At 47.3% G+C, this 21,028-nt stretch overlaps 1 protein-coding gene across 6 annotated transcripts in view; it reads right to left on the bottom strand.

Annotated features, from left to right (window-relative positions):
* The window catches only part of LOC139263790 (uridine phosphorylase 1-like), a 143,258-nt gene that overhangs the window by 14,334 nt on the left and 107,896 nt on the right, over positions 1 to 21,028 (bottom strand). For 3 of the 6 annotated variants that reach the window (XM_070879842.1, XM_070879837.1, XM_070879841.1), the window contains one exon: positions 13,376 to 13,522. The exons of 2 other annotated variants lie outside the window; for them this stretch is intronic. In XM_070879842.1, coding sequence (XP_070735943.1) covers positions 13,376 to 13,522 — 147 coding nt within the window. Of the gene's footprint in view, positions 1 to 13,375; positions 13,523 to 21,028 lie in introns of those variants that run through there. One more of the 6 variants, XM_070879839.1, reaches the window with a different exon arrangement.

Raw genomic sequence — 21,028 nt, forward strand, 5'->3', positions numbered from 1 at the left:
GCAGGCCATAAGTAGCCACAAGGATCAGTGCTTGGGCCTCAGCTATTTACAATCTATATTAATGGCTTAGATGAAGGGACCAAGTGTAATGTATCCAAGTTTGCTGATGATACAAAGCTAAGTGGGAAGGTAAACTGTGAAGATACAAAAAGCCTGCAAGGGGATATAGACAGGTTAATTGAGAGGGCAATAAGGTGGCAGATGGAGTATAATGTGGGGAGATTTGAGCTTATTCATTTTGGTAGGAAGAATAGAAAAATAGAAGTTTCTCACCATTTAAAAAATATTAAATGTTGCTGGTCGAAGAGATTAAATGCCCTCTTACAAGAAACACAGGGGTCAGAATTTGGTCCTGCTATTTTTGAGGCCCATGAGAGAAACTTTTAACGCCTCGCTTCAGGCGCACTCGCCAAACGCAAAATTCAGTGTTGACGCCTAAAGAACTAATAGCAGCGTTAAATCGTGGTGTTGCACTTACCTGGATGCACTATGCTGCGCTAAGTGGGCCGTTAAGCATGGGCGCAACATCCGGGACTTGGGCATCATTTGGAGCTGCGCCACAGACATCGTGGTGCCACCTGGATTGAATTGACACGTTGATTGGCAAATTCAACACCTCGTGGCTATATTCGCTTCCTATGCACTCACTCAGACCATGAGGATGGCAGACCTAGCAGCAGCAGCTCGTCAGCGTGCCCATCAGTTCACGGACGCCACAGTGGATGCACTCCTTGATGCCTTGGAGAGACATCGGCAGATGCTGAGGACAGAGGCTGGGAAGAGGCCCCAACCTCAAACATACCGAAGGCTATGGAGGGAGATAGCAGAGCAAGTGTCTGCGATTGACATGGTGCCAAGGACAGCGATGCAATGTCGCAAAAAGTGGAACGACCTGACATGGATAGTGAGGGTGAGTATCTTTAATTTCAAACTTCAACATGCTATGCTCTCACCTCAATGTGCACTCTCTGCTCAATGTAGTGCTTTGAATCCATGCTCTAAGTTGGTGAGGCCACAGTCAAGGTTCCCATTTGCAGCCTCTCCCACTGCAAGGGCCTACATGCACTGTTAACCTTGCTGCTCGGCTCTGCAGTCCCATTCCTCATGTTGTTTATTCCTCAGTTTTCTTATGTGTCTCGCTGATGGTAGCCTCCCCGTTACCGTGAGCTCCTGTCACCTAATTCAAGCATTGCCACAGCAAGTCAACGCCGCAAATGGTATTTACATCGAGCTGTGAAGACCGTCATAGAATAAAATGTACTAAACATCGAGCTGTGAAGACTATCAGAGTCAAATGGTACTAACTTTTGTAAGACACTGATAGAAGGCCTCGAACTCAGACTCTCTCTTTAATGTTACAGGCGAAGCTCGCTCATAACCGACGGGAGCAAATGTGGGCTGGTGGAGGGGAGCCAGACCTCCAAATGCTCACTCTGTTGGAGGAACGGATAGCTGCCCTGGTAGGTGTGCAAGTTTGATGCGATGACGGTGGGTGAGTTCCTTTGCAGCAACCTGCAGGACACTTGGCCCTGACACCATCAACATGTAACTATGTCCATGAGACTGGCATTCACGAATGCCTTTCCCGCTCCTGACCCCCTCTCCTGCAGGTAACCGCTGTTCTGTGTTTGTGCTTTCAGATGACCAGCCAGATCCACTGGGGCCTTGTCGGGCGTGTTCCACAGGTGCAGATGGTGGGGACGACTCACAAGGTCGAGGAGGAGCAGGAAGACAACACCTCCTTCGACCTCACGCAGGAGGCTGTGCCGTCGGGAGAGTGGGGCCAGCAGTGCTGCTGACCAAGGGGTGTTGGAGGAGTCGAAGGTGGGTGATGCTCCGGGACCCAATGGCCTCAAGCAATGCCACGGGGGAGGGGAAGTCCGGGGGCCCAGCTCCCCGGATGGCGAGTACGCGCCTGAGTGATGCTCAGCAGCACTTTGACGATGAGCCCAACCTAGAGGTTGTCGCAAGACAATCCCTGCAGTTGCACAGCGATCTGCTGGGTGCACAAGCAAGGGTGCCACAGAGTCTTGATGCACTAACTGTGAGGATGGAGGAGTCCACCTCAACTGTTGCTCATGTGTCTCAGCAGCCCATCGAGCCCATCCTTGGTAGATACCAATGGATGCTGGATGCAAACAGTGATCATGGAGTCCCAACATGGTGGCACGGGCTATGGCTGATGGTGCACTGGCCATTGAGCACCAGGCCGATGTTATTGTAGGCCTCCATACTCAAATGTCATCAGTGCATGGTGTTCTGAGTCAGCTCTCTGCTGTACTGCAGTCACTCTTCATGCAGAGGCAAATCGATTCAACAGACACACTGACTGCTGCCATCCGGTCTGGGGCGCCATCAGTTGGGATGGGGACCTAACCTTGTCGAACCAGGGCAGGAATCTGACCTCACCAAGATTTCTGATGATGATGATCTGCTCCAGGGGAATATCAGCCTGTTGGGTCAATTGGAACGTGATGTTCTTTGTCAGGATTACATCATTCCGCCTTCACGACTGCCGTTCTCCGTATCCCATCCACAACAGAGTGCTTCCAGCCATGCTGAGGTAATGCAGTCCCACAGCCAGGTCTTTCAGGGCCCAAGTTGGTCCTGGACGACCTGCTAGGCCATCATGTGTGGCTGCAGATTCAAGTTAGCAACCGACTACCAGCCTTGCTAAAGGCCCTGAGACCCCATTGTGGAGGAGCAGTAGGGGGGGCGGGTAGAGGAAAAGTGAAGGGATCATAAGGACCTCTTTAAGACAAGGTAAAGACCTTTGTGAAGGTGGCCACATATGCTGACCTTGTGAAGATATGAGCTTTTAACATTAGTTGCACTTGTATGACACACCAAACATTTGGTTCATAGTCAACAGACATGCCTAGCTGGTTGCAATGTGAGCTCACGTAAATTGTTGCACTTGGATGAACGATCCAACAATTGTTTGGTACTCGCCAGAAATGGCTACCTTGTTACAAAATAGGTCCATTTGAATGTCTATGAGAATGTTTGAAAGGGTTTTGTGGGTATGTTGATGTGTTGGGGATGAAGTTGTTGTCTTGTGGTTGTTTTCACCACTCATGATTTATGTTTGCAATAAAGCAAGTTTAGATTATTGACATGATGAGGCACTGATTATTTAAGACGGAGGCTAAGGGTGTGTGACAATGTGTTGAGTTGATGCCCAGGTGTATAGGCTAGCCATTCAGCACGTCAAGACTCATTCATTGGAATCGATGAGCGATGAGTCTCTAACAAGCAGCCCTTCCAGCCACAACAATGTCATGTTGCCTCCTCCTTCAGTGAGGATTCTCGTCTTCCTCGTCGTCCTCCTGAGGTGGATCATCCATCCCTGGTGGTAGTGGCTGGGCCCTCATAATAAGCCAGGTTGTGCAGCATGCAGCAGACAAGTGATCATGGAGACTCTATTAGGTGAGTACTGCAATGCCCCTCCAGAACGGTCAAGGCAGCAGACACGCTGCTTCAGAACCCTGATAATCTGCTTGATAATGGCCCGGGTTGTGGTATGGCTGGTGTTGTAGTGCTGCTCGGCAGGGGTGGTGGGATTGCGGAGGGGTGTCATCAGCCAGGAGGCCACATCATATCCTTTATCACCCAGGAGCCAGCCACGGCCTTCATGCGGTGGCTTGAAGAGCCATGACACACTGGTCTCCTATAGGATGAAGGCATTGTGGCAGCTGCCAAGATATCAGGCATTGACAGCGAGGATCATCTGCCTGTGATCGCAGATCAGCTCTATGTTGAGGGAGTGGAATTCCTTGCAAATCCAAAAGATATCTCCATTGTGAGACGGGGCCCTCAATGCCAAATGCGTACAATCAATGGCTCCTTGAACCCTGGGGAAGCCACGGGTGCGCTCATCCTGGTCTTCCCTTGACATGCTGAACTTGATGTAGTCTAATCATTTGCCGTAGAAAGCGTCGGTCACCTGGCGAATGCAGCAATGTATTGCAAACTGCGAGATGTTGCATATATCGGCTCCAGGAGACTGGAAGGTGCCGGTAGCATAGAAGTTCAGGGCTATTGTCACTTTCACTGTCACCGACGGTGAGGTCCTAGTACTGATGTCAGCTTCTAGGTATGTCCACAGAAGGCGGCAAAGCTCCGTGACCACCTCCTTGTGGAACCTCAGCCTTCTTGAGCACTGCTCCTTGGAGATCTCAAGATAAGAGTAATGCGCACGGTAAATCCTATGGGCCCCAACTTGGTGGAAGCTACGTTCCGCTCAAGTGCCGCCTAAAGGATCGCTGAGAGACCGGACGGTACTTTGGGCAGGAGTTTCGTTGAAAAGTACCGCCGAGGATTGAGTCGGGCCCAGGGAGGGGGGAACACATGAAAATAAAAATGTACACAAAAAAAACACACTGGAAAACCTTCAGGGGACCCCACCCACCTGAATCGCTGTAAAAAAATAAAGAAAGTTTAGCAACCTTTTTTTTTAAATAGGTCTTCATACTTACCATTGAGATTAGACCTGCCTCCATGCGGCGGTCCCTCCCCCTGCTGCCGCCGACTCCCGCCCGGAGCAAACTGGTATCTTGGCGGGCGGGAGCACACTTACACGTGTTGCGCGCTAGCGGGTGGTTCGCAGTGGTCTTCCCTCCCCGCCGGCAGGAGGCCTCCACGAAACTGGCACCAAGGGGAGACTGCTCAGAAAACTCAGCGGCAGTCGGTGGCAGCAGGCAGTGAGTCCACCAAGTTTGGGGCCTGTGTGTGTATGGCCTCCTGCCCCACCATCTGAGGCCTCTCCTCTGGGGAGGATCCACTTTTGCCATAAGCTGTCTCTGCAACCGGTACCTTTCAAGTCAGCGCCACAGGATGATGTGGTGTGCCATCACTGTCCCCATCACTTGGCACAGGTCACAGCGAGATAGAGATTTCAAAGTTAGCCAAGATGGCAGCCAATGTGTCCCAGATACTGGTAGTCAATCTGACGAGTCAGCAGCAGTCAGACGTCAACACCCTACTGTCTGTACAAGCATCAAATACAGCACTGACCGAGACCTCTGAGCACCGGCTGCAACTCCGTTTAAATAACGCCCCTGATTTTTTTTCTCCACCTTGTGCAGTCCAACTTTTTCAGGCGTCATGGACGGCAGCCATTAAATGAGATGGCAAAAGTAAATGTGGCGAGAAGGGCGTCAAGGAGGCATTGCATGCGTACTGACGCCATGATTTCCATGACGTTAGTTGGTGGGACGTTACGTTTTTACATCCCTGAAAAATTTCAACTGAATTTCACATCAGGCGTGAACAGCACCAAGCGCCACTCCCAGACGCCCAACTCCCAGTTAACACCTAACACCACCGTTATCAGCATGCATTATCAACCGAATTTCAACCCCACAGAGTTAGCATTCAGGTACAGCAAACAATTAGGAAGGCAAATGGCATGTTGGCATTTATTGCAAGGGGGTTGGAGTCCAAGAGAAAGGGGGGAGCAAAATAGCCCTCCGTCCCCAGTCCATGGGGCAGAGAATCCAGCAATTTTCAGGTCTAAGTTGATTTTTTCGATTGGAGCGGTGTTGCTGTCGTCAGCGGGGCGGAAGTGCCGGTGGGTCAGAGTGGCTGTCGCTCTGAGTCATCAGCGCCACACTGATGATGTCAGCGCAAAAGGGCATGTCACAACGTTTTCCCCCCCCCTTCAGTTAAAGGAGAGGGCCCTTGCAAACTCTGCAGCCACTGATGGCAAACACTGGGCCACCAGGGAGGGTTTCGACCGACAATTAAAACAAGATGGCGACCGCGGCAGCTGTCAGTGGCACCGACCGGCGGTCGCGCGGGGCAATTCCACATAGGGCAATTTCCCACGGGGAATGGAAAGGGTGTCACCTCTGGTCGGAAGGGGGTCAGCGCGTGCCCGACGGGGCGGAAACACAAGTGGTGCAGAAATCCGTTCCCGCCGCTTCCGGCCCGGGAACAATATAGGACGGGTCGGCCTATCCGTCTGCCCCCGGTCAGTAAGGCTTATCCGCTCCATTACCACCTCTTAGAGCTTATAGAGGGAGGCAATTTTGGCCCCAGGAAGTCTTGCTACAATTGTACAGGGCTTTGATGAGACCACACCTGGAGTACTGTAGACAGTTTTGGTCTCCTTATCTGAGGAAGGATATACTTGCCTTCAAGGCAGTGCAATGAAGGTTCACTAGATTGATTCCTGGGATGACAGTGTTGTCCTATAAGGAGAGATTGAGTAGATTGGGCCTATATGGAGTTTAGAAGGAGGACAGGTGATCTCATTGAAACATATAAGATTTTGAGGGGGATTGACAGGGTAGATGTTGAGAGGTTGTTTTCCCTAGAACTCGGGGGCATAACCTCAGGATAAGGGGTCAGCCATTTAAGACTGAAATTAGGAGGAGGAATTTCTTCACTAAGAGGGTTGTGGATCCTTGGAATTCTCTACCCCAAAGGGCTGTGGATGCTGAATCATTGAGTTGGGAGAAGGATAAACCCGGCAACTGCAAGCCAGTCAGTTTAATGTCAGTGATGGGGAAGCTTTTAGAAACAATAATCCAAGCGAAAATTAACAGCCACTTGGACAAGTTTGGACTAATAAAGGAGAGACAGCACAGATTTGTTATGGGTAAATTGTGATTCATCAGCTTGATTGAAGAGGATGGATGAGGGCAGTGCAGTTGATGTGAATATGGACTTTGAGAAGGTGTTTGATAAAGTACCACGTACTAGGCTTGTTAGCAAAATTGCAGGCCATGTGATAAAACTGGCAGTAGCAGCATGGATACTAAGGGACAGAAAACAGTTGTGATGAATGGCTGCTTTTCGGTCTGGAGGGAGGTATACAGTGGCGTTCACCAAGGTTCAGTACTAGGACCACTGCTGTTCTTGATACACATTAATAACCCGGACATGGGGGGGGTACAGGGCACAATTTTACAGATGACGCGAAATTTGGAAGTGTAGCAAACAGTAAGAGACTTCAAGAAGACATAGACAGGCTGGTGGAATGGGCAGACACATAGCAGATGAAATTCAATGCAGAGACGTATGAGGTGATACATTTTGGTCGGAAGAATCAGAGAGACCATACACACTAAATGGTACAATCTTTAAGGGGGTGCAAGAGCAGAGGCCTGGGGGTGCTTGCGCACAAATCTTCGAAGGTGGCAGGACAGATTAACAAAGCAGTTAATAAAGCATATGGGATCCTTAGCTTTATAAAGAGTCAAAGTACAAAAGCCTGGAAGTTATACTAAACCTATATAAAATGCTCGCTCAGCCCCAGCTGGAATATTGTGTCCATTTCTAGGCACGACTCTTTAGGAAGGATGTGAAGGCCTGTACAAAATGCTGCAGAAGAGGGGTACTGGAATGGTTCCAGGGATGAGGGATTATTGTTATGTGGATAGACTGGAGCAGCTGGGGTTGTTCTTTTTGGAGCAGAGGAGATTTGATAAAGGTGTTTAAAATCATGAAGGATTTAGTTGGAGTAAATAAACTCTTTCCAATGGCTGAAGGGTCAATAACAAGAGCACACAGATTTAAGGTGATTGGCGAAAGAAGCAAAGGCGACATGAGGATAAACATTTTTATGCAACGAGCAGTTAGGATTTTAAATGCACTGCCTGAAAGAGTGATGGATACATATTCAATAGTAGCCTTCGAAAGGGAATTGGATAAAAAGTTGAAGGAGAAAAAATTGCAGGGATATGGGGAAAGAGCAAGGGAGTGGGACTAACTGGATTGTTCTTCGAAAGAACCAGCGCAGACTCTATGGGCCGAATGGCCTCCTTCTATGCTGTACTTTTCTATGATTCTATGAAAACTGCTCCTAAATTGGCAATGTCAGTCAGACAGGCCACAGGATAGCTGATGCAGGAAATAGTAAAAAATGTCACACTAGTGTAGCTGTGGGAGAATCTTTTGACATTGGAGCAGAGCCTCACTCTGCATCAAATTATCTCAGTCTTGCCCAATGCAGAAGCCATTTGGGAATCCAGATGTGGCTAATTGCATTTCTGATCAGTAAATAGAAATGGAGTAATAGTAAGAACATAAGAACATAATAGGAGCAGCAGTAGGTCATTTGGCTCAGTCATTCAATATCATGGCTGATCTGATCATGGGCTCAGCTCCACTTCCCTGCCCACTCCCCATAACCCTTTATCCTCTTATCGCTCAAAAATCTGTCCATCTCTGCCTTAAATATATTCAATGACCCAGCTCCCACAGCTCTCTGGGGCAGAGAATTCCACAGATTTACAATCATCTAGGAGAAAAAGTTCCTCCTTATATCCGTTTTAAATGGGCGACCCCTTATTCTGAAACTATGCTCCTAGTTCTAGATTACCTCATGAGTGGAAACATCCTCTCTGCATCTACCTTGTCGAGCCCCCTCATTATCTTATATGTTTCAATAAGATCACCTCTCGTTTTTCTGAACTCCAATGAGTATAGGCCCAACCTACTCAACCTTCCTTCATAAGTCAAACCCTTCATCTCAGGAATCAACCGAGTGAACCTTCTCTGACTGCCTCCAATGCAAGTATATCCCTCCTTAAATAAGGAGACCAAACTGTACGCAGTACTCTAGGGTGTGGCCTCACCAATACCCTGTATAGTTGTAGCAGGACTTCATTGCTTTTATACTCTACCCCACCTTGCAATAAAGGCAAATATTCCATTTGCTTTCCTGATTACTTGTTGTACCTGCATACTAACTTTTTGTGTTTTGTGCACAAGGACCGCCAGGACCCTCTGTACTGCAGCACTTTGTAATTTTTCTCCATTTAAATAATAATAATTTTTTTAATTTTTTCTGCCAAAGTGGATAACCTCACTTTCCAACATTATACTGCATCTTCCAAATTTCTGCCCACTCACTTAACCTGTCTATATCCCGTTGCAGATTTTTTGTGCCCTCCTTGCAACTTGCTTTCCCACCCATTTTGTATCATCAGCAAACTTGGCTACATTACACTTGGTTCCTTCATCCAAATCATTAATATAGATTGTAAATAGTGGAGGCCCCAGCACCGATCCCTGTGGCACCCCACTAGTTACTGTTTGCCAACTGGAAAATGATCCATTTATCCTGACTCTCTGCTTTCAGTTAGTAAACCAATCCTCTATCCATGCTAATATATTACCCCAACCCTGTGAACTTTTATCTTGTGCAGTAACCTTTTATGTGGCACCTTATCGAATGCCTTCTGGAAATCCAAATACACCATATCCACTGGTTCTCTCTTATCCACCTTGCTCGTTACATCCTCAAAGAATTCCGGTAAATTTGTCAAACATGATTTCCCTTTCATAAAACCATGCTAACTCTGCTTGACTGAATTATGCTTTTTGAAATGTCCTGCTACTGCTTCCTTAAGAATGGACTCCAGCATTTTCCCCAACGACAGATGTTAGACTAACTGGTCTATAATTTCCTGCTTTCTGTCTGCCTCCTCTTTTAAATAGGAGCGTAAGAACATAAGAAATAGGAGCAGAAGTAGGCCATTGGACCCCTCGAACCTGCTCCGCCATTTAATAAGATCATGGCTGATCTGACCATGGACTCAGTTCCACTTCCCTGCCAGCTCCCCATAACCCTTTATTCCCTTATCACTCAACAATCTGTCTATCTCCTCCTTAAATAGAGTATTTGTGATAAGGTGGACGAATTAACTGCGCAGGCAGCTATAAACGAATATGATATAATTGGAATTACGGAGACATGACTCCAAGGTGACCAAGGCTGGAACTCAACATCCAGGGGTATTCAACATTCAGGAAGAATAGACAGAAAGGAAAAGGAGGTGGGGTAGCGTTGCTGGTTAAAGAGGAAATTAACGCAATAGTAAGGAAGGACATTAGCTTGGATGATGTGGAATCTGCATGGGTAGAGCTGCGGAATACCAAAGGACAGAAAACACTAGTGGGAGTTGAGTACAGATCACCAAACAGTAGTAGTGAGGTTGGGGACAGCATCAAACAAGAAATTAGGGATGCGTGCAATAAAGGTACAGCAGTTATCATGGGTGACCTTAATCTATATATAGATTGGACTAACCAAACTGGTAGCAGTACAGTGGAGGAAGATTTCCTGGAATGTATTAGGGATGGTTTTCTGGACCAATATGTCGAGGAACCAGAGGGCTGGCCATCCTAGACTAGAACGAGAAAGGACTAATTAGCAATCTTGTTGTGCGAGGCCCCTTGGGGAAGAGTGACCATAATATGATAGAATTCTTTATTAAGATGGAGAGTGACACAGTTAATTCAGAAACTAGCGTTCTGAACTTAAGGAAAGGTAACTTCGATGGTATGAGACGTGAATTGGCTAGAATAGACTGGCAAATGATACTTAAAGGGTTAACGGTGGATAGGCATTGGCAAACATTTAAAGATCACATGGATGAACTTCAACAATTGTACATCCCTGTCTGGAGTAAAAATAAAACGGGGAAGGTGGCTCAACCGTGACTAACAAGGAAAATTAGAGATAGTGTTAAATCCAAGGAAGAGCCATATAAATTGGCTGGAAAAAGCAGCAAACCTGAGGACTGGGAGAAATTTAGAATTCAGCAGAGGAGGACAAAGGGTTTAATTAGGAGGGGGAAAATAGAGTATGAGAGGAAGCTTGCTGGGAACATAAAAACTGACTGCAAAGCTTCTATAGATATGTGAAGAGAAAAAGATTAGTGAAGACAAACGTAGGTCCCTTGCAGTCAGAATCAGGTGAATTTATAATGGGGAACAAATAAATGGCAGACCAATTGAACAAATATTTTGGTTCTGTCTTCACGAAGGAAGACACAAATAACCTTCCAGAAATACTAGGAGACCGAGGGTCTAGCGAGGAGGAGGAACTGAAGGAAATCCTTATTAGTCAGGAAAATGTGTTAGGGAAATTGATGAGATTGAAGGCCGATAAATCCCCAGGGCCTGATAGTCTGCATTCCAGAGTACTTAAGGAAGTGGCCCTAGAAATAATGGATGCATTGGTGATCATTTTCCAAGTCTATCGACTCTGGATCAGTTCCTATGGACTGGAGGGTAGCTAATGTAACACCACTTTTTAAAAAAGGAAAGAGAAAATGGGGAATTAGCCTGACATCAGTAGTGGGGAAATTGTTGGAATCAATTATTAAAGATGAAATAGCAGTGCATTTGGAAAGCAGTGGCAGGATCAGTCCTAGTCAGCATGGATTTATGAAAGGGAAATCATGCTCGACAAATCTTCTAGAATTTTTTGAGGATCTAACTAGTAGAGTGGACAAGGGAGACCCAATGGATGTGGTGCATTTGGACTTTCAAAAGGCTTTTGACAAGGTCCCACACAAGAGATTAGTGTGCAAAATTAAAGCACATGGTATTGGGGGTAATGTATTGACATGGATAGAGAACTGGTTGGCAGACAGGAAGCAGAGAGTCGGGATAAACGTGTTCTTCTCAGAATGACTAGTGGGCTGCTGCAGGGCTCAGTGCTGGGACCCCAGCTATTTACAATATACAGCAATGATTTAGATGAAGGAATTGAGTGTAATATCTCAAAGTTTGCAGATGATACTGAGCTGGGTGGCAGTGTGAGCTGTGAGGAGAATGCCAAGAGGCTGAAGGGTGACTTGGACAGGTTAGGTGAGTGGGGAAATGCACGGCAGATGCAGTATAATGTGGATAAATGTAAGGTTATCCACTTTGGTGACAAAAACATGAAGGCAGATTATTATCTGAATGGTGGCAGATAAGGAAAAGGGGAGGTGCAACGAAACCTGGGTATCATGGTACATCTGTCATTGAAGGTTGGCATGCAGGTGCAGCAGGCGGTGAAGAAGGCAAATGGCATGTTGGCCTTCATAGCTAGGGGATTTGAGTATAGGAGCAGGGAGCTCTTACTGCAGTTGTACAGGGCCTTGGTGAGTTCAGTTTTGGTCTCTTAATCTGAGGAAGGACGTTCTTGCTATTGAGGGATTGCAGCGAAGGTTCACCAGATTGATTCCCGGGAAGGCAGGACAGACATATGAGGAGAGACTGGATCGACTGGGCCTGTATTCACTGGTGTTTAGAAGAATGAGAGGGGATCTCATAGAAACATATAAAATTCTGACGGGACTGGACAGGTTAGATACAGGAAGAATGTTCCCGATGTTGGGGGAGTCCAGAACCAGGGGTCACAGTCTAAGGATAAGGGGTAAGCCATTTAGGACCGAGATGAGGAGAAACTTCTTCACTCAGAGAGTTGTTAACCTGTGGAATTCTCTACCGCAAAGAGTTGTTGATGCCAGTTTGTTAGATATATTCAAGAGGGAGTTAGATATGGCCCTTACAGCTAAAGGGATCAAGGGATATGGAGAGAAAGCAGGAAAGGGGAACTGAGGTGAATGATCAGCTATGATCTTATTCAATGGTGGTGCAGGCTCGAAGGGCCGAATGGCCTACTCCTGCACCTATTTTCTATGTTAATGACCCAGTCTCCACAGCTCTCTGGGGCAAAGAATTCCACAGATTTACAACCCTTTGAAAGAAGAAATTCCTCCTCATCTCAGTTTTAAATGGGCGGCCCCATATTTTGAGACTATGCCCCCTAGTTTTAGTTTCCCCTATGAGTGGATATATCCTTCCTGCATCCAACTTGTCGAGCCCTCTCATTATCTTATTGGGCGTTACATTTGTGGTTTTCCAATCCGCTGGGACCTCCCATGAATCCAGGGAATTTTGGTAGATTACAACCAATACAGCCACTATCTCTGCAGACACTTCTTTAAGACCCTAGGATGCAAGCGATCAGGTCCAGGGGACATGTCCACCTTCTTTAATCAGAGTGATTATTTTAAGCTTCTCCCTCCCTATAGCCTCTTGATTATCCATTATTGGGATGTTTTTAGTTTAGAAACCATTGGTGGGCTTGTGATCTCAATACTCATATTCGCACAGCGCATGCATGTGCATTTTAACTTTTTTGTTCGTTTGTTGGTAAAATGGTAAGACAAACAGCAGAATGTGAGAGTGTTTTTTGATTGTTGGGAGTGCTTTCACTACCTGTGGCTAGTGGCAATTTCTATTGGACCACCATGAACTAAGAGTGCTAGTTGCTGACACTGATATCCTAAAATAGGAAATACTCCAGCACAAATATCCCTCACTTTAATGAGCACAAATGAATTTCAATTTCAACTGTTTTGAATTATATCTGCTAATAAATCAGATATTATCGGCAAGTTGCAGATATTAATAACCGGGCACATCGTTTTGAATCATTAAAACAGCAACGTTCCTGTTGCAAAATCTGCATGCTTTTTCTTTATAATGATATTCAAAACCGACATGGGGGAATAAAAACCAACTTAATTTGCAACGAAAATTCAATACTTCTGTGAGAAGTCTTTCACATGCATATAGTTACCTGCTAGACCACTTCGGTTGCACATGGCTGCAAATACAGAGGACTCCATCTCAATGTTGCGAACCCCTGCCTCATAGGCACTTTGCAAGTACATCATCTTATCCTCGGCAGTATAGTTGCAGAAAGCACCATCCAAACGAGCCTGGCCTGCAGAAAATAAATACATTTCTTAACATATAGACATCTTCCTCAGCATAGTTGTTGTGTATCTGTAAAGCATGCACTCCCATGTTTCGCCACCAGGGAGTTTATCCCCTGAAGTCCCAAGGGATCCCAGCATCCCTTGGGAGCACTGTACATAAGCCGGCCCCTAAGGCCTGTTCCTCACTCTGGAGTGTCTTAATAAAGACTGAGGTCACTGTTACTTTAACCTCCTTGTGTGCAGTCTCATCTGTGTTAGGAACACAATAACTGGCGACGAGTATACGACTCCAACGCAAAGATGCAGCAAGCTGTGGGCATCCTGGAGAAGTTTTTGGAGGGTGAGGACTGGGAAGCCTATGATGAACGGCTAGACCAGTACTTTGTAGCCAATGAGCTGGACGGAGAAGGAAGCGCTGCAAAAAGGAGAGCGGTCCTCCTCATGGCCTGCGGGGCACCGACCTACAGCCTCATGAAGAATCTTCTGGCTCCGGTGAAACCCACAGGTAAGTCATATGAGGAGCTGTGTACACTGGTTCGGCACCATCTTAACCCAAGGGAGAGCGTGCTGATGGCGAGGTATCGGTTCGACACGTGCCAGCAATCTGAAGGTCAGGAAGTGGCGAGCTACGTCGCCGAGCTAAGGCGACTTGCAGGACAATGCGAGTTTGATGGCTACCTGGAGCAAATGCTCAGAGACTTTTTTGTACTGGGACCAGTCCTGAGCCCCATCCACACGAAACTGAAAATGTACACCAAAGAGCTTATCACTGTCCTGGGCAGCGCCATGGTCAAGGTCACCTATGAGGGCATGGTGTACGAACTGCCACTCTGGATTGTCCCGGGCGATGGCCCCATACTGCGTGGAAGGAGCTGGCTGGGCAAAATCCGCTGGAACTGGGATGACATCTGAGTGCTATCACATGTCGATGAGGCCTCATGTACCCAGGTTCTTAACAAATTTCCTTCCCTTTTTGAGCCAGGCATTGGAAACCTTTCCGGGGCGAAGGTGCGGATCCACTTGGTCCCAGAGGCACGACCCATTCACCAGAAGGCGCGAGCAGTACCTCACATGATGAGGGAGAGAGTGGAAATCGAGCTGGACAGGCTGCAACGCGAGGGCATCATCTCCCCAGTGGAATTCAGCGAGTGGGCCAGCCCGATTGTTCCAGTACTCAAAAGTGAAGGCACCATCAGGATTTGCGGCGATTATAAAGTAACTATTAATCGTTTCTCGCTACAGGACTAATACCCGCTACCGAACGCAGACAACCTATTTGCGACGCTGGCAGGAGGCAAGACGTTCACCAAGCTCGACCTGACTTCGGCCTACATGACGCAGAAGCTGGAGGAGTCTTCGAAGGGCCTCACCTGCATCAACACGCACAAGGAACTGTTCATCTACAACAGATGCCCGTTTGGAATTCGGTCGGCTTCAGCGATCTTCCAGAAAAACATGGAGAGCCTACTCAAGTCGGTACCACGCACGGTGGTTTTCCAGGACGACATATTGGTCACGGGTCGGGACACCGCCGAGCACCTACAAAACCTGGAAGAGGTCGTCCAGCGACTGGATCGCATAGGGCTGCGGCTGAAGAGGTCAAAATGCGTCTTCATGTCAACAGAAGTGGAGTTTTTGGGGAGAAAGATCATGGCGGACGGCATTCGGCCCACAGACGCCAAGACAGAAGCTGTCAGGAACGCGCCCAGGTCACAGAACGTCACGGAGCTGCGGTCGTTCCTGGGACTCCTCAACTATTTTGGTAACTTCCTAGCGGGGTTAAGCACCCTCTTAGAGCCCCTAAATGTGTTATTGCGTAAAGGTGAGAACTGGGTATGGGGAAAAAAAACAAGTAATTGCTTTTGAGAAAGCCAGAAATATTTTATGCTCCAACAAGCTGCTTGTATTGTGTAACCCGTGTAAAAGACTTGTGTTAGCATGTGATGCGTCGTCGTACGGAGTCGGGTGTGTATTACAACAAGCTAACGTTGCGGGGAAGTTGCAACCTGTCGCCTATGCCTCCAGGAGCTTGTCTAAGGCCGAGAGGGCCGACAGCATGATTGAGAAAGAAGCAGTAGCGTGTGTGTTCAGGGTAAAGAAAATGCATCAGTACCTGTTTGGCCTCAAATTTGAACTGGAAATCGATCACAAGCCCCTCATATCCCTGTTCGCTGAAAACAAGGGGATAAATACTAATGCCTCAGCCCGCATGCAAAGGTGGGCACTTGCGCTATCAGCGTATAACTATACCATCCGCCACAGGCCAGGCACCGAGAACTGTGCGGATGCTCTTAGTCGGCTATCATTGCCCACCATGGGGGTGGAAATGGCTCAGCCTGCAAACTTGATGGTGGTGCAGCCCGCAGACTTGTTGATGGTCATGGAAGCGTTTGAAAATGATAAACCACCTGTCACGGCCCGCCAGATTAGGACTTGGACCAGCCAAGCTCCTCTGCTGTCCCTAGTAAAAAACTGTGTACTGCATGGGAGCTGGGCCAGCAACCCCGTTGAAATGCAAGAGCTAATCAAGCTGTTCCAGCGGCGAAAGGACGAGCTGTCCATTCAGGCAGACTGCCTGTTGTGGGGTAATCGCGTAGTACTACCCAAAAAGGGCAGGAAGACGTTCATCTCGGATCTCCACAGCACACACCCGGGTATAGTAATGATGAAAGCGATAGCCAGATCCCATGTGTGGTGGCCCGGTATCGACTCTGACTTAGAGTCCTGTGAACGGCAATGCAGCGTATGTGCTCAGTTGAGCAATGCGCCCAGAGAGGCACCACTATGTTTGTGGTCCTGGCCCTCCAGACCATGGTCAAGGATCCATGTCGACTATGCCTGCCCCTTTCTCGGTAAAATGTTCCTTGTGGTGGTGGATGCTTTTTCAAAATGGATTGAATGTGAAATAATGTCGGGAAGCACTGCCACCGCCATCATTGAAAGCCTGAGGGCCATGTTTGCCACCCACGGCCTGCCTGACATACTGGTCAGTGACAACAGGCCATGTTTCACCAGTGCCGAATTTAAAGAATTCATGACCCGCAATGGGATCAAACATGTCACCTCAGCCCCGTTTAAACAAGCCTCCAATGGACAGGCAGTACAAACCATCAAACAGAGCCTTAAACGAGTCACAGAAGGCTCACTCCAAACCCGCCTGTCCCGAGTACTGCTCAGCTACCGCACGAGACCCCACTTGCTCACAGGGGTGCCCCCGGCTGAGCTACTCATGAAAAGGACACTTAAAACCAGACTCTCGCTGGTTCACTCCAACCTGCATGATCAGGTAGAGAGCAGGCGGCAGCAACAAAATGTAAACATTTAAATCTCATAGAAATCTCTTAAAATTCTGACGGGTTTAGACAGGTTAGATGCAGGAACATTGTATCCAAATGTTGGGGAAGTCCAGAACCAGGGGTCACAGTCTAAGGATAAGGGGTAAGCCATTTAGGACCGAGATGAGGAGAAACTTCTTCACCCAGAGAGTGGTGAACCTGTGGAATTCTCTACCACAGGAAGTTGTTGAGGCCAATTCACTAAATATATTCAAAAAGGAGTTAGATGTAGTCCTTACTACTAGGGGGATCAAGGGGTATGGTGAGAAAGCAGGAATGGGTACTGAAGTTGCATGTTCAGCCATGAACTCATTGAATGGCAGTCCAGGCTCGAAGGGCCGAATGGCCTACTCCTGCACCTATTTTCTATGTTTCTATGTTAAACGATGGTCGCGCCACTGTGTCACGGGAAATTGATCTGAATGACCCTGTGTATGTGCTAAACTATGGACATGGTACCAAGTGGATCGTGGGCACGGTGATAGCTAAAGAAGGGAATAGGGTGTTTGTAGTAAAACTAGACAATGGACAAATTTGCAGAAAGCACCTGGACCAAACGAGGCTGCGGTTCACAGACTGCCCTGAACAACCCACAGCAGAGACACCACCTTTTTCGAGCCCACAACACACACCCAAAGGATCAACGACACCACCCCAGACCAGGAAATCAAACCCATCATGCCCAACAGCCCAGGCTCACCCAGCAGCCCTGCAGGACCAACAACTCACCAGCCCAGTGAGGGCACAGCCAACACACCAGAACAGACATTTGTACCGAGGCAGTCCACCAGGGAAAGAAAGGCTCCTGACCGCCTCACCTTGTAAATAGTTTTCACTTTGACTTTGGGCAGGGGGGCGGGGGGAAAGAGAGTGATGTTGTGTATCTGTAAAGCATGCACTCCCATGTTCCGCCACCAGGGAGAGGATCCCCTGAAGTTCCAAGGGATCCCAGCATTCTTTGGGAGCTCTGTATATAAGCTGGCCCCTAAGGCCTGTTCCTCACTCTGGAGTGTCTTAATAAAGACTGAGGTCACTGTTACTTTAACCTCCCTGTATACAGTCTCATCTGTGTTAGGAACACAATAATAGTCAATTATGGAACAGGGAATTTATGAGGAATGTGGTAAGGGAGAAATTCAGACTCTTGAAATATAAGTAGAACTGGATTGTAACATTTTGCAAAGCAATCATGAATAAATATTGAAACAATTTATTCTTTGTCAATGTATAATATCCACATTTGTTTCTCTAGATAAAATATTCACTCAGCTATAAACAGGAGTTTAATTTAAAAACACATTCATATGCATTTAAGTGATATGTTTTGTGGGGTGAATTTTAACTTGCAGGAGCGCGTGGGTTTGGGAACGGGTGGAGGGGGGGTTAAAAGTGCAGAAATTGACAGTGCATCGGGAACCCGACTCCAACCCGCCGACTTCCGCATTTAACTGCAGTGAGTTAGGCTGCATGCAAGCAACGTGGTTGTCAATTTCAATGTTAATCACTCAATTCAGTGATACTAACATGGCTTATGGAATTTAACTATGGATGTATGGGTTTCCCAGGCTTCCTGGACCTCGCCAGTGAAAGCAAGGCGAGAACACAGCAGCAATTGAGGTGGCTGAAGATTTGACAGGGAAATATGGCAATAAGTACTGAAACCTCACAGCTGTTTTCATGCCTTACTGTGTGAAAGGTTTTGTTCACAGTACTTGTGCTGAGATGACTTTCACAACTTTGGAGGTTTGTATGTCTGATCTCTACTGTGACCTATCAGATCAGCATGGGTGCCGTTTTTGCTCTTTTACTTTGGACCAGCAGCATCAACAGGACCAGCAGCAGCAAGAGCACTAGCAGGAGCACCAGAAAGAGCAGCAACAGCCCGCTCCTCACAGACCTGCTGCTCTGCAGCAGAGAGGTGATGAGCAGAGAAGTGCGACTTGCAGGACGTCATACCTGCAACACAGTGTCTACAGGCAGAGGATAAACTTCCTGGACCTGTCAGAACACCAGTGTCTCAGGAGGCTCAGGATCTCACATCAGGTGGTGGCAGACATTCACAGCCTGCTGAAACAAGACCTGCTGCTATGTGGACCTGGTGGCCATGCTTTTCCAGTAGCCATCAACTTCTTTGCCTCTTGCTCCTTCCAGGGCACTGCCGGAGAATTTGCAAGATCTCGCAGTCGGTGGACAGGTGACTGATGGCTTGTTTGCCAGGGCAGGCAATTATGTCAGGTTCTACCAGTCCACCCATCTGATAGCTACATCCAAAAGCCACTTTCCCCCCACCCAACCCCATCCCTCCCCCCAACACATAGCAATCCTGCAGCCCCTTGTTGTTCAGCGTCAATTCTTGTCTTACAATTCATCAGGTCTCCTAATCTGAGGAAGGGCATTCTTGCTATTGAGGGAGTGCAGCGAAGGTTCACCAGATTAATTCCAGGGATGGCTGGACTGTCATATGTGGAGAGACTGGATCAACTGGGCCTTTATTCACTGGAGTTTAGAAGGATGAGAGGGGATCTCATAGAAACATAAAAGATTCTGACATGACTGGACAGGTTAGATGTGGGAAAAATGTTCCCGATGTTGGGGAAGTCCAGAACCAGGGGACATAGTCTTAGGATAAGGGGTAGGCCATTTAGGACTGAGATGAGGAGAAACTTCTTCACTCAGAGACTTGTTAACCTGTGGAATTCCCTGCCGCAGAGAGTTGTGGATGCCAGTTCATTGTATATATTCATGAGGGAGTTAGATATGGCCCTTACGGCTAAAGGGATCAAGGGATTTGGAGAGAAAGCAGGAAAGGGATATTGAGGGAATGATCAGCCATGATCTTATTGAATGGTGGTGCAGGCTCGAAGGGCCTACTCTTGCACCTATTTTCTATGTTTCTATGTAAGCTAAAAGGCCTCTTGGCAGGCAGCAACCAAAAATGGGTAACACGGGAAAAGTGGTGGAAACAAATAATATTTAGATGGCTCAAAAATGAGAGAGAAACTTAACAATCTAACATTGTGTAACATGCCCATGTACATAATCTTGTACAACTACAAATCTTTACACTTCCTCTTCCTAGCACTTCTATGTAATGCAACCCCTGTGGCTTTGGCAGAGGTAGAGGCAGGCTGCTCAGATCCCTACTCTGACTGCTGAGATGCTCTTGGTTGACATTCACTGGGTTTTGGATGACCTCGCCAAAGACTGCTCCACCTGCACCTGTGCAGGGGCAGACTCGGCCATCGGGACATGAGGCAGCATGTGGAGTACTGTGTGGGGCTCAAGAAGGCAGAATGAGGGGGTTGGCGTGATACGCATATCAGGATGTAGCTGAATGTGCCACTGTACTCACCTTTCCTGCCCTCCTTAGGTCATTAAAATGCTTTTGGCATTGAATCCAGGACCGTGGTATCACACTTCTGCTGCTGACCTCATGAGCAACCTCCAACCACACCACCTTGGTTTTACTGGCAGGCTTCTTCCTCCCATTAGTAGGGAACAGTATCTCCCTGCAGGCACTTACTGCCCCCAGCATCACATCCAGGGAGGCGTCACTAAAACGAGGTGTAGCCTTTGAACGTGTGCACGCCATTGCATCAATTTGTTGTATTCTACTCCCGACTTCAGAATCCATCAAATTTCACGTTTGGAGTGTTCCTTTAAATACTGGAGTTGAAATCAACTCACGCGGGTCATCATCACGCCCGCTCAATCTAAGTGGTCGGGAAACCCGGAAATGATATGGTAATGCAGTGGCTGGGTTAAAAAGCCACTAACAGGCGCGTTGCAATTACTTTAGAGTTTCCCGCGCCACCGCTCCCAGCTCGTTGGCAACTTAAAATCCAGCCCAGTGTTTCTGAGATGTACAATGTTTTGTGTTTCTGAGATGTACAGGGTATTACAATCAGCTCAGTCAAATTCCAAGTGTTGCAGCTCATAAGTGCTCAGTGTTCAGGTTAAGTTTGTTGCTGAGAAATTGAGTACATTCTTATTGGAAACCATTACAAGCTTATTGTGAAGAATTGGCTTTTAACACATTGAATTATCTCCCCTCTTTTGAAATGTGTAATTGAACATAATCAAACATCTTCAATTAGATTAATTTCTCTTAATTGATAGTTTGCTGATAAGACCATTCAGAAAAAAGCTCCAGAAATAACAAATTTTATCAGAAAA

Source organism: Pristiophorus japonicus, chromosome 5 (genome assembly GCF_044704955.1).
Source record: "Pristiophorus japonicus isolate sPriJap1 chromosome 5, sPriJap1.hap1, whole genome shotgun sequence".
In the NCBI taxonomy this organism is placed as follows: domain Eukaryota; kingdom Metazoa; phylum Chordata; class Chondrichthyes; family Pristiophoridae; genus Pristiophorus; species Pristiophorus japonicus.